The sequence below is a fragment of the Macrobrachium rosenbergii genome, chromosome 8 (assembly GCF_040412425.1).
Source record: "Macrobrachium rosenbergii isolate ZJJX-2024 chromosome 8, ASM4041242v1, whole genome shotgun sequence".
NCBI classification, from domain to species: Eukaryota; Metazoa; Arthropoda; class Malacostraca; order Decapoda; family Palaemonidae; genus Macrobrachium; species Macrobrachium rosenbergii.
This window is the reverse complement of record NC_089748.1, coordinates 72593704-72608526: the sequence shown is the minus strand read 5'-3', so window position 1 is coordinate 72608526 and position 14823 is coordinate 72593704. Positions and strand designations below refer to the sequence as shown.

The window sequence follows — 14823 nt, the reverse complement described above, 5'->3', positions numbered from 1 at the left end:
ACGAAAAAGTCCCTTCAAATATAGATCCGTCTCCGACAAAAAGTCCACGGCGCTTGGTTGCAGATGGAAGGACCTTCTGCGCGTCGACCAAGGTGGCAGCGACCCCCTGGGGTGAGGAAGGAACACATGAGCGGCGTAAAGAAGTCTTGCGCTTGAGGTGTTTCTTTCCTCCAATCCCAGGTGTTAACCTTCTTGAAGGCCTTCCGTCGCCAGAGGCAGAAGTCATCTTAACAAACCCGGCGCTCTCCTCGTCTTGGACGAAGTTAACTGCGAAGGAGGAGAGGGAGCCGAGGGTTTGAACTTGTAAATAAACAAGTCCTTGAGAAGACCGGGTAACACCTGGAAGTCGTGAAGCGAGTAGGAGGCTGCTCCAAGGTCTGCAGGCTCCGACTCACAAGAGACTTCTCTCTCTTCAATGGGAGAAACCAGAGAGTCTCCCAAGTCGCCGGGAGAGCGAAGACCTTGCGGTGCAACACGCCCAGAAGGAGCTTCGATTCCCGCGGTCTTTGAATGCTCTGAGCGTCACGTTGAACAACCAAAGCGTCCTGATGGCGTCTTGGCGTCCAGCCGGCGTCTGCGGCAGCAAGAGGAGCGTCTGGCGAGCAGCTACAGAAAGCGTCCAAGATAGCTGCTTGTGGGCGTCAGGCTGCAGCGATCATACGACGATGATCCAGCGGCGGTCTTTGATTGCTCTGAAGAGTCACGACGAGCAACAAAGAGGCGTCCTGATGGCGTCCTGTCGGCGTCCATCAAGCGTCGTGCGGCAGCGAGAAGGCGTCCTGACGAGCAACTACCAAGCGCCCAGGATAGCTGCTGCGGAGTGCCAAGCTGCAACGGCGGGGAAATCGCCGAACACTCCAAAGAAGACGAATCGCCGAGAAGAGGCGTTGAAGCGCCCTCTTCTCTGGAAGCTTCTCTAAAGGCGAGCGAAGTCCTTCGAGTTCCACCCCTTGCACGGGGAGCGCCCGGAGGATGAGAGAAGCAAACCTTCCGGGATACGTGCCGACACGATCGCCAGCAGCCTGGAAACATCAGCAGGTCCTGCCGGTGGACGCCATATCAGTGGGGGTCCGGCGTAACCCTCTGAGGCTTGCGACACCTCCCAAAGTCCTGGGAGTCGACAGAGGTCCAGGCCTAGGAGGGCATTATCGGCGATCTGACGCCCCTCCACTGCGCTGGGGATCAACACTTACTGCACTTTAAAGAGAAAACACTTTCGATTTAGAGCACGGATGGTGTTTATAATAGTAACGTTCAATTTTAGTATAAGTACTGCCGAAGCAAGTACCGACAAAATAACATAAGCGAAAGTATCACCTTCCGGCTCCAAATTGTGTCTTAAATTTGGATCTAATTGCTTTCTCCCCGAGCTGGGGTTTTGGAGAGGAATAAATTTCTTACTCTACTAGCACTCTGGAGAATGCCTCCAGATCTAACGCTCAACTTGCGGATATGGGCAACAAACACCTTCAGCTTGCATTCGGCAAGTCTCACCTCCTTACAGCGATCATTTAATATTCACCCTGCGTGCATACAGTGTGAGGATCTACGAGGAGTCTTGATTTAACCTCACCTTACTCATTACGCACAACATACTCTGAAGCTAGCAGAACTAGATCCAGACATCAATCAAAACAATCAAAATCAAATCAAAACAGTCCACAAAGGCGTATGCCAATTCACAATCCAATCACGATGCAGCCGTGATAAAAACCAAAGTCAAATCGAATACTTAAGTGAAAAATAACGAGTTTAAAATCCAAAGGCAAGTACTGAAAACAGATGTTGACAGTGGCGACAAGAAAATCTGAATAAGCGGGATGGGTTCTGATACCGCCTCCCAGCGAGAATGGTACTAACCACCTGGCCCCACTAGGTGCGTGAGTTTTTGAAATTCTGCCGGACTTCGGGAGAATACGGCTATATATATATCTGACAGGTAGTTTCATGAACAAACATAATTTTATTATGAAAATATCATTTTCATATAAGTAACTTACCAAGTAATTACATAGTTGAATCCCACACTGAATGAGGTGGAATACATGGACATATTCTATTCCAAAACATTAAGGCATGGTAATGACTTTGAAACAGAAAAACTGCTAGCACTGAAACAATGCTTGTCATTTCCTTATGTGGTAACAGAGGTACTGCAGGGGAATACTGTCTCTGGTTAGTGCTCATCTTAATCTGTAGTGGCATGGCGGTGTAGCCATGGGGCGCCTCTGCTTAAGTTGGAGCTTTGCAGCGAAGGACAGGACCGATGGCTAAGAAAGCATATATAAGTGCCCTTGCCCTGGGCACTGTACTAATATAAAAAACAACCAGACAACACCATCACTACACTGAAAAATCACAACCCATCCACTGAGACTGGTGGGTACTCTAAGTACACTGTCCTCCCTGGCTCCAGAAAATTTGACACCCTACTTCAAGATGAAGAGATAGTGGGAGAAAAAGAGATTCCTATCCTTCCTCCCTCAATATCATGCCAGCCACTGAAAATGACCCCAAGGTACTGCAATTTCCAAACACTTACAACTTCTTTCAAACAGTGAGATGTGAAGATTGGTTCGCACTTCCAGTAGGCGAACTGCAGAATAGAAGTGAGGGACATATTGTGCCTGAAAGCTAATAAGGTAGAGATTGCCCTGACGTCATGACCCTTCACTTTAAAAGTAGGCAAAATGCCCTCCTGAACCTGAGAGTGCGCCTCAGAAATTAAGTCTTTGACAATGAAGGACAATGCATTCTTAGTCAGAGGGTGAGATGGGTTCTTGACAGAGCACCAGAGGTTACTGGAAGGTCCTCTGATCTTCTCGGTCCTGCTCAGGTAATACCTTAAAGCCCTAGCAGGACAAAGAGCTCTTGCTTCTTCCTCAGAGCCAAGGTATCCGTTAAGGTCTCAATGGAGAAAGAACGGGGCCAAAGCTTGGAAGGGTCCTCATTCTTGGCTAAAACTCCAAGGATAAAGGAGAAACTGCATCTCCTTATGAAAAAACCTACCCTTTATTGATGGCTTGGATCTCGCTATGTTAGCAGTAGCCAAGGCCACAAGGAAGAGAGTCTTCTGAATAAGGTTTCTCTGAGAACACTGAGTCCAGGTTCCAGGAGACCGACACCAGGTCTTCCTTTCTTGCTTAGACATATCAAAGGATTTGACAAGGTCGCTAAGATCGGGGATTGACACAAGATTCAGGACTTGCGTTTAACCCTTAAAGGATGGGCTAAATATACAGTACAGGCAGTCCCCAGTTATCGGCGGGGTTCCGTTTCTGAGGGTGTGATGATAACCGAAAATTGCCGCTAACTGAAAATCGGTGATTTTCGGGGGTTATCGGCGCTGAAAAGCGCCGATTTTCAGTTATCGGCGCCTCTGTTAGGTATGTATGGGTGCCAATACCTAATTATTGGCGCCGATAAGCGGAAATCCTGAAAGGAAATAGAACGGAAGCTCTAGTTGAGTGCTTACCTGCTTCAACCTCCAAACAGCATGTAATGGCACATCCACTCTCTGCCCATAGGAAGAGTCGAGATGAGAAGGAAGAGAGGCCAGTCACTCTACATTCATTCTCCCAATCACAATCGTACATCTTAGGTGAGACGCAACCTGTCCTGTTAGAGGAGCCGGGTAAGCTACACAACTTGTTCAGCAGCCACCACAGGGCCCAAGGAAAAAGTGTCCAATGACTTTTGGGCAACATCCCGAAGGTAGAAGGACCTGAAGGTGGTCTGTTGGGACCACACCCCCACCTTCAAAACCTGTGGGACCGACAGGTTCTTCCGGAACGCGAGGGACGGACCAATGCGTACAGGTGTTGTCTTCTCCAGCAGCAGAATACGCTCTCCTTATCGTCTCACGAAGCCAGAAAGAGATCGTGTTCTTGGACACTTCTTTCTTGATTGAGCCAGTGCTAACGAAGAGTCGTCGACATTCTGGCCAGAGATGGCGAGTCCTCTTCAGGTAGCGACGCAGCACTTCAACAGGACACAGTAGCATCTCGTCTGGGTCACTATCAACAAAGTCCTCTAGGGAGGGGATCTTGAAGGACTCGAACCAAGCGTCAGGGACCGAAGGATTCTGAGTCTTAAGCTGCGAAATCGGGAAAATCGCGTAACTAGTCCCCCATCCCCTTGTGTGTTTTAACATCGAAGGAAAGTCTGTGAAGTTTGCCAACTCTCTTCGCCCGATGCCAGGGCAAGCAAGAAGGCGGTCTTCAGGGTCAGATCCTGTCTGATGACTCGTAAAGAGCTCATATGGTGCACAAATCAGGCTCCTTAGAGGCGAGAGTCACATCACGCTGAGGGCCTGAGGTCCCTGGGTGGGCAAGACCTCTCGAAGCTTCTCATCAGTTGAGATGTCTCAAAGAAATGGACTGGTGTGATGGTGAGGGGTGGCTAAGACTTGAAGGGTAGTAGATATCCCTCCCGAAGGACATCCACCATCCAGGTTTCAGCTCTGTATCACTGCCATGATGCCCAATGTCTCGATAGGCAACACCCCACCTTCAGCAGCAGTTGGGGAGAACACCGACCCTGGCGTTTCCCCTTCTTCTTCCCCTTGCTCCCTTTACCAAACTGGAAAGCTAGCGAAAGCCCACCCTTTCTGTAGGAAGAAGAAGGCTGGGTGTTCCCGCAGGATCCCTTCGAAGTCTGGGACTTCTTAGGGGCCAAGGAAGTGCTAGCTTGGCCCGAAGGCTGGGCCGCAGTGGAACGAGAAGACCCAGAGGTCTTAGCCACTGCTTGGTGAACAAGGCGGTCGCTGTCATCGGTCCGACACTTGTCCAATGTAGCATCTACCAACTCTCTAAGGAAGAGAGAGGCAGACCAAGCAACGGTTCGTTCTGCAGGGTCATTGCTGACTCGTGTCCCACAGACCTGGTGGAGTGAGAAAGAACAGTGTCTCTCTGCTTAAGAACTGGGTTGGTCCACGGGTTTGCCGTCTGTTGGGAGAGGTAGGAGATAGCTCACCTCCAGACTGGCACAGTCTCCTGAAAGCAGAGTCCTCCCTGGGTACAATAGTGCCCATAGAGGCAATTTGGATACTGTGAACGAGCATAGATCCAAACAGGAGACTGCCTGGAGAGCTGCCATGACAGTGGCTTCCAGGGTTGCTACCTCTTGCTGCGAAAGAGAAATACCTTCCGCAGTAAGTTACCTCAGTGAGAGACCTGGGCCTAGACGAACCACGTCCAGGTCAACCTGTTTAGGTGGCAATGCCCCTTCCGAGGGCATGTAGAATCGTTTCTGTCGAGGCAGAGAGAGGGAAGCAGCTTGTACGAGAGGTTCGAACAAAGTGAATTGTCTTGCCCAGACACAAAACCATTCACTTGGTCAAGAACCCCCTCGGCAAGAGTGGACCACAGCAGCCCCACCGAAGTCTTGGGTTTCTTTTTCAGACCCCAGAAGGATTCGAGGCACAAAGGACGATCCACAGACGAGGCCACGGTCCCTTCCCCTAGGTCATTGTGCTGACGAATCAGTGCAATTACCTCTGCAAAGGTCCTCTGTATCTCAAGGGTGTTCAGGTCCTGGGGAAGAGGACCCTCAAGTCCTTCAAGGGTGTGGTCCTCCTGATCTACTCTCCCCGCAGGAGGGAGAACCTCGGCAGACCCCTGGGATCCTTCCTGCACCATGCAGGCGTACAATCTGGTCAATCTGAGAACTGAGCCAGGAACCTACACATACACTAAACACTTGAAGTGCTACCATGATTTTTTAATTTAAGCTGCCGCGCGAGTGAAACTATTAGCTATGTTATTGCTTAGTAAGTTGCTTATATGAAAATAGAGAATTACTCTTCCTTGCTATTTACCCTAAGAATTTCTTCTTAGTCAGTATCCTAACTAGCTCACTTATTAGAGGTCACCCATCTGAAGATTCCAGAGAAATACAGACTGGTGGTTTCCTGTCTCGGGAAGGATCTGAGTTATGCCAGATACTAAGATGAGAACCTCTAAAGGAGCAAGGCAAGATGACAAGGATGGATCACCTGTTCTCAAGAAGTGTTTCTATGGCACTGAGCTACTAAGAGTTGTGGGGCATTAATTGGAAGAATATCTAGCATCTTGTAAAGTGCTATTCAAATCCTGATTAGAGAAGAGAATATGGCTGTTGGCAAGAGCCCCAGAAGAAAAAGGTGAACTGCAGGTGTCAGTACAGTAAACCCCCATATTCGCGTTCTCACGATTTGCAGATTTCTCTGTGGAACGTATTTACCTATTATTCGCAGAAAATTTGTCCATTAACGGTATTTTTCACTAAGAAATATTCACTAATTATTGTATTTTCATATCATTTTCATGACTAAATGCACTTTTTGTGACAAAACTATTAAAATACCCAGGTATAAGCATTTTTAGAGGGGTTTTCTTGTGTTTCAACTATCAAAATAGGCAGTTCTAAGTGTTTTTAGATGGGTTTTAAGCATTAGCAGATTTTAGCTATTCGTGGGGGGGAGGGTGTGGTACGCATCCTGCGCGAATCGGGGGTTTACTGTAAAGGCAAGTGTGTGAACTGACTATCGGATCACAAGAAGGAGGAGGTAGCATTACAAACAGGTACAGGTTAGTGGGTCAAGGCAGACAAGCAGTTGTTCACAGTCATTTGTGCAGCTTGCAAATAATTGGAGGCATCAGTAGATCTGAAGAGGTCAAGAAAGCCATCATACCTATTCACAACCGATTTCTAGTACAAACTGCTGGTAGCATAGTCCTGGGCTTCTCCCCTGAGTCAAAACAAGATAAGATAGTACTGATTTATATGGAACAGTTCTGAAACCTGGCATTGTGCTGGCAGGTTGTACCTGCTTGTGACCAACCTCTGGTACACACTGCCACTAGCAAAGATTATGTGTGGTCTGTAAGGGGGCTGTCCTGGAAGCTTCCGGAGTGGGACACTGGATAGTGGATGACCTCAACCAAAGATTCACGGACAGTGCTGCATGAGGAATCCCACTGGGAGTCTGAGCTGATGGAGTAACTATGAAATTCTCTCAAGTTAATGAGAAATTTTTCCACAATTACCCTCCTTGAGCACCTGGCCACAGCCTTGACTACAGCACCTCACAGCCCAGCCAACACTTCTGCTTTAGCAGGAGTTCTTAATCTGGCACCAGTATGATTGATGTGCCTGTTATCCCTTTACCTCCTGTTGTGCTTCAGACACGCCTCTCACAACTCCTTTATCTTTGGAGATGTTTGTCTCAACTCTGTCCTTTGGCAAACAGTTGGATCTATCATGAGTTAACTTTTGGTTGATCCCTGGGTCACCCACTCAGTCTTCCAAGAAGCACTGGATTTCCCTGACATCAACTGCAAAAGTAGACAGAAGACAACATTCACTGATTTAGACTGCCACTTGTGAGTATCAGGAATCATGTGCAACCAGCTGGAAGAAAAAGAAATCATGTGCAACCAGCTGAAACTGACAAGATTTGTCCTCTTCTCTGGACTGTCTGATTTTCATGTCAATGCAGGAAAAGCTAAGTACAGTAATAGTAACGGGTTTGTTTTGAAATAAACTGAAAACTAAGAAACTCAAGGTTACTTTTAGGATGGTAATGTATGAATGCAAATACTGTATCAGATAATTTATATAAAAAAAGCATGGAACACTGTACCTTATAAGCTCTTTGTAGGCAAACTTTTGTAAAAGATTATCGACACACTTTGATGAAACATTTCTTCTAAGTTTGACAGAAAGTTCTTGTGACAGCTGTATAGACTGTACAGGTGGTAAGGCTTCATTCAAACATTCTAGTAAGGCACATTCTAAGCTGGAGTCATCACCAAGATTTGTGGACACTACTGAAAAAGATATAAGAAAACTATTAGGATACCGTATCGAGTATTACTGTGATTACCAAAATCCCTTAAAACCTGAGGTCTTTATTTCCATAACTCTAGTATATCTGTAATGAATCAAATATAGACACCTTATATTTTTAAACATACAATAAAAATCAAGGCCTTGTTACTGTATCTGAATCATATTTACAAAGGTTTAACCCGTAGGTTATGTTTGAGTTGTCCTTAAACTACAGGCCAATTTCTACACCCCCTTTGCTCTCCAAAGTTGTAGAAAAACTTATTTTTAAGCCACTGTGTAAGTATGTGGAATCCACAGGACTGTTAGCTGATAGGCATGATGCATATAGGAAGCAGTTAGGTACTGCGATGCTCTTTTGGACTTGACATGCCATTTGCAAGAAAACCTTGATAAGGGTTTTAAGTGTAAAGGAATTCACATAGATTTTTGTGCTGCTTTCAATTTAATAAGTCACAAGGCACTTATTTTTAAACTTCAGAACCTTGGAGTGGGTAAATATGTTTTCGGATTACTTCATGATTTCTCATACAGGTAGGTTAGGTAGGAGCGAGTTGCTGTTGATGGGATCTTTAACAAACCTAGACCTATTGTGTCTGGAGTTCCACAAGGTAGTGTTCTTGGTCCAATGTTATTGTTAGTATATACAAGTGATAAAGGTTGTTGGCCTGGAAAATAAGATTGTTCTGTACCGTATGTTGCAACAAAGGAAACGTCTTTCCAAGCAACCTCACCAGCTTTCAATAATACTGTAATAACACACGAGATATAAGAATAAAACTCACTTTATTTATTTGTAGTTAACAGAACTGTGGGTTTCATTCACCCCTTCACCAATTCTCTCCCTCTTTCCCTGTATGGGTAAGCCTTTAATACCTCCTCTGTTCAAAACAACTGCCTAAGATCCTTATTTCTAGGTGCACGCCTTCGAAGATGCAAATCCTCTCTGGCAGCGGACAACTGGCAAAGGAGGAGCCAAAAGAGAAAGTGCCCAGCCCCTGGTTCCAGAACATGTGCTGGCTGCCATGACACCTGGGAAGGACATGCTTGACCCTATAGAGAATGTGGTGGGCACTGACTTCAGTGTCATCTACAATGATGGCCAGGCAAAATCCCCCAATGTTGTATATAGGCCATGACACAGCAGTTTGAGAGAGAAGCGCTCAGAACTCCACCGAGGACACTTGCTGTCCATCATTCTTGCCATCCCTTGTACTCCTTCCACACGTCTGACCTCGAGGCTCTAACCAGTACACTTTTTAAGTGGTATCCCTTCATTTTCCTCTATCCACCGCCAAAGACCTATTGAGCTAGGACACTGTCATCCTGACGAAGGTAATGTACCCAAATAAGGTTTCTTTAGTCAGTCACAATTCTGTTATTCCTCTGTCTGATTTATTTTCTACTTCACTGTGTGATCACCTTCAGTAAATTTGTGTTGAACTATCACCTTCAGTAAATTTGTGTTGAAGTATTGTGTTAACATAATTGTGCACTTAGTGTTCTGAACTGAGTTGTTTTGCACCATCTGTGCTTCCCTCAGTTCCCTTTGAGCGTGTTATTATTTTTTGCAAGTAACCATCTTTCATCTTGTTGCAGATAGGCCTTGGCTGTGGAACCCAAATCTCAGCTCTATCCCATGTGACGGGGCCTTAGTCTACCCCTCTGTGATATTCCTGTTATAATGACATCACTGGCATAGAAATTTTCTTCTTTGTAGGATTCATTCATTTAGCAGGACCTTATTATTACTGCCCCATAATTCATCATTCTTCTGATTTGTGTTTGTTAAGTAAATATAATTAACTGAGAGAACCCCACTCAGTTTACGTAATCGTTCCCTCACATGAAGAAGGCACTAAGCCCGCATTTTTTTCCCTTGATTGATTCATCTACAGATCTGCCTTAACCAGCCTTATTAGTCAGATTTTAGCTCAAATATAGTAGTTTTCTTGGTATTGTAAAGAACTCCCTGTGATCGTCCATTGAAGCCAGAATCCAGTATCTAAGGCAGAATCATAGCAATGTTGATGATGTAAAACTTGTTGGTGTGGTAAAGTCTCCACTAATGAAGCTGCCCTTAGTCTCAATTGTGACATGGACAGATTAGTGAATGGTGTAGTCCAGCCATTCCCAACCGGGGTTCCGTGAACGATCGCCAGGGGTTCTGTGAGAATTCATGTTTTATTTAATTATTTTTTATTTATACATTGTTTTTTCTTTGTATTGCACCATTCAATGGATTTCATACGTGTTATGAGCTGATCCGACGATTTCTGTAGTCCCGTTTTCATTTCTTAATTACTCTGCCTTGAACAGAGCAAACAACACTATTTCAACCGTCCTTTAGCAATTGTGAAAGGCTGAGGTGTTGAAATATTTGAAAAGGGAGCATCCAATTGATGAAGAGGATCAGGAGAGTGAAAATGATTCTCTGCCAAGTACAAGCAAAGAAGAAGCGAGTGATAAAAAATTCGGCATTATAATGCGAGTTATCTGTCCATTGGATTCACATGGACTGGGGACGGAAACTGTCCTCTTCCATTATGCATCATTTGTGGAAAAAAAACTAGCTAACTCAGCTATGGCCCCTGCCAAGGTAAAGCGACATTTCTCTACTAATCATAGCCACTTGTATAATAAATCAGTTGATTATTTTGGAAGACTCGTGGATTCACAGAAGAAACAAAGTTCTTTAAAAAGAAGGTAACGACAAGTGAAAAGGCCCAAGAAGCAAGCTATTTAGTGGCTGAGCTAGTTGCTAAAAAAATAAAAAGTCACAGTATTGCTGAGGGTCTAATAATGCCTGCTTGTAAAATAATAGTGAAGACAATGATTGGTGAGGAAGCTGTGAGAGAAATAAACAAAGCTGTGAGAGAAATAAACAAAGTTCCTGTTTCTGATACAACAATTAGTAGGCGTGTGGATGACAGTCCCAAAATATTTCAGACATTTTGTCTGAAATACTGAAACATACAAAGTTTACCCTGCGAGTTGATGAGTCGATGGATATAATGGGTAAAGCTCAGCTGCTAGCATTTGTTCGATTTGAAAATGAGGGTAAGATAATGGAGAACTTTTTTTGCTGTAAAGAGCTGCCAGACACAACTAAAGGGAAAGATATTTTTAACACATTGTCTTTTATATCTGGAATCTTGTGGTTTGTCCTGGGATCAATGTGTTGGTGCATTTTTCAGAAATTCTCCCAAGTATTGAGAAATTATGCAAAGACAAGCAAGCTCAAGTGCCACACTAAAAGTAAAACCTATGACTTTGTTGACTTTTGCATTTACAATCTTTCAAGTTTTAGGTCATACTATTCTTAAAGAATTGTTCTTGAACACCATCACATTGCATATTTTATGCAATAAGATACAAAAGCAAATACACAAAAAATCTTTTATACTTTTACAACTTATAACTTTATTTTTATTTTTCTACTCATTCATGCTTCCTTTATATATATATATATGCTGTATATATATATGCTGTATATATATATATATATATATATATATATATATATATATATATATATATATATATATATATATATATATATATATATATATATATATATATATATTACACAGTAGAACCTGGTTCTGACCATACCAAAACTCGACATAATCGGATTTTGACGTGAAATGTCGAGTAAATTTTGTGTCGCAGCTTGAACAACAAACCGAATCCGACCCGATGAATCATGTGATGTTTGTAAAAAAAAAAAAAAAAAAAAGTTTCAGCCTCCCCGCCACTAATTGGCATTGTTGGTGGCATTTTTCCCACGCATATTTAAAAGCGTTTAAAGCCCACACACACTGCTGCTGTTGTTTGGAGAAGCACACGCTTGTACTGTACAGGTGTATAATTTTTCTGGCTTTCTGCATTGAATTTTCATCCAGTCATGGGTCCCAATATGTTAGGGTATCATAATATTTATTGAAAGATGTTTTACAGTGATTTTGTACACTATTCCGGTAGACTCTGTATGAAATTTACCATAAATACTGAACATAAACAGCATTTATGTAATTAGTACCACAATACGCCACCAGGGTGGCTTTGGTTTGTTTACATCTGCTCATGCCACAAGCTGCTGAGTGCCGGCGTAACTTAGGAAAGTTTTCTTAATTTTTCATAATAAGAGACATACAATAATTTGGCTTATAAATACTGTATTATTAATTTACTGTAATAATCAGGCTTGTTTTTCAGTTTTATTATTATTAACAACAGTTTTAGTGTGTACCCATTACAGTACATTCTGGTAGTGCCTATAGGATACCTAGCTTAGCCTATGGCGCTCGGTCTACCATCGGTAATATGGCCGCATTCGTCGTAGGCCAAATTTTTTGATACAGTATGCATTTAAAAATGTAAAATGTGCTTCTGATATGGTAAGTTATTTAACTCTGAACTTATTTAACTGTGATTTGTGTAATGTTTTGTATAAAAATTCAAGGTTGGGGTAATGACTGGTGGTCAGGAATGGATTAATCAATTTTCAGTTATTTCTTGGAGAAATTGATTCCGAATTGACTAAATCGAATCTCGACACTTCTTCAGGATTGGATTAAGCGTTGAGGATATAGGGCTCTAACTCTACTGTATAATATATATATATATATATATATATATATATATATATATATATATATATATATATATATATATATATATATATATATATATATATATATATATATATATATATATATAATCCTACAGATTCTGAAAATTATTATTTTTAAGAAGGAACAACTGTGTTATCCCCTCAGGAAGTCCCACTGCTCTTTGCATGCCTGCGACTGAGATAGAACAAAATTTGTCAGAGTAATCCCAGTCCATAGTCGGGTGCCATTGGGTGTTCAACGCCCTTACCTTAGTATAGAGATGGATTTAGGTGTATATACGGGGATTTTATCTATGGGTTTTGAGACACAGCAAAGCTCTTTTGCCAAACTATGGCTGCATATAAATATAAATATATATATATATATATATATATATATATATATATATATATATATATATATATATATATATATATATATATATATATATATATATATTATATATATATATATATATATATATATATATATATATATATATATATATATATATATATATATATATATATATATATATATATATATATATATTATATATATATATATATATACTGTAATTATATATATATACTTGAAATCTTTTTTAGCTTAATGATAAATAATATTATAAGACCAGGAAGAACATTCTTTATTACAAGCTTTGAGGTATAAAACCTCATCATCAGGCTGAAAAAACCGACAAGGATGAGAATCAATAAAATTACAATAAAATGAATTGTCATAATAAATCTTCAGCAAAAATACTAACGAAATATATAAAATGAACAAGTAAATACAAACTAAAAGGGTGAGACGTAAAATAACGAAAAATTAAAAACACAAACATAAAAATATGAAAATAAACTAAAGTGAAATGTAAACAAACTACCACTCACAAAGTAAAATATTTAACGACCTAATTGAGTACCTACTATGAAATTACGATAGCTAGTTGAATACCAGGCGAGTTGTTGTTCAATTCCGCTTCATCTTTTAATAGTCAGCGACTCTGAAATTAAAAGGTCCAGTCTATTTGAACAAAAAGACAGTACCGGAAAAATCCAGGTCAGTGAAAGGATGGTCCTGTGTTAAACTGTGTTCTCTAATGGCAGAAAAGGGTGGTTTGGAAAGGGAAACCTAGTTCTAATAGAAAGACCTCTGTGTTCCAAAATTCTGTGTCTGAGCCAGCGGGAACTAGATCCCACGTATCGCAGACCACACTGCGAACAAGTGAACAAGTAAACGACACAGGAATTAAGGTCCACAGGCAGAGTAGGCTTCTCTCTCAAAAGTGACAATCAGTTAAATAAAGACAGAATCAATATTTTACGTAACCTTAAGAACGATAATAGTATAGTTATTACCAAGCCAGATAAAGGTAGGGTGTTGTATTAATGAATAGGTCTGATTATTTAGATAAAATTAATGAAATACTCTCTGACAATACAAAATTTAGGATTTTAAATGTAGATATTCTGAGTCACATTTTGAAATTAGAAGACAAACTAAAATAGGTTGCTTAGAGGTCTGAGAGATAAGATTGGGGAAGCTACATATAGCTCTTTATTTGCTTCAGGGTCTAAGCCTGGTTATTTATACGGTCTGCCTAAGGTACATAAAATAGGAAACCCTTTAAGACCTATTATTTCCTCAATTGGTACTTTTAGTTATAACCTGTCCAAGTTTTTGGTTCCAATTTTAAACCCTCTAACTTTAGGTGAATTTAACATATCTAATTCTTCCAAATTTGTTAAAGAATTATGCTCTTTCAATTTTAACCAAGATGTTGTAATGGCTAGTTTCGATGTAACCTCTCTTTTCACCAATATCCCATTGAAAGAAACAACCGACATTATTCTTAATAATATATGTGAAAACCATTTATCAGTGTTTGGACTTAATAAAATAGACTTGCAAAAATTATTACATTTAGCAACTGCTGATGGCATTTTTACTTTTGATGGTAAATTATATAATCAAATAGATGGAGTAGCTATGGGAAATTCCCTTGGACCTGTATATGCGGATTGCTTCATGGGTTATTGTGAAAGGATTTGGATGTCTGAATGCCCTAGTGCTTTCAAACCTTGTATTACTGTAGGTATGTAGATGATACTTTCCTTGTGTTTAAGGAATTATCACATGTTGATTTGTTTTTGAATATTTTAATTCTGTCACCCTAACATTTCTTTTACTTAGAGACGGAACAGGATAATAAGTTGTCATTTTTAGATGTACAGGTATACAGAAATAGTGGCAAATTTGAGACCTCTGTTTATAGGAAAAGTACTTTTACTGGCTTGGGATTGAATTACCTCAGTTTTTCGCCAAAGTTGTATAAGATGAACTCAATACGCACTTTGATTAATAGAGCCTA

General features: G+C 41.3%; 1 protein-coding gene across 2 annotated transcripts in view; it reads right to left on the bottom strand.

Annotated features, from left to right (window-relative positions):
- Nucleotides 1-14823, bottom strand: part of Mettl3 (methyltransferase like 3) — a 252746-nt gene that overhangs the window by 223919 nt on the left and 14004 nt on the right. The window contains exon 2 of one of the 2 annotated variants that reach the window (XM_067108002.1): nt 7625-7811. In XM_067108002.1, the coding sequence (XP_066964103.1) occupies nt 7625-7811 (187 nt within the window). The remainder of the gene's footprint in view (nt 1-7624; nt 7812-14823) is intronic. The other variant, XM_067108003.1, reaches the window with a different exon arrangement.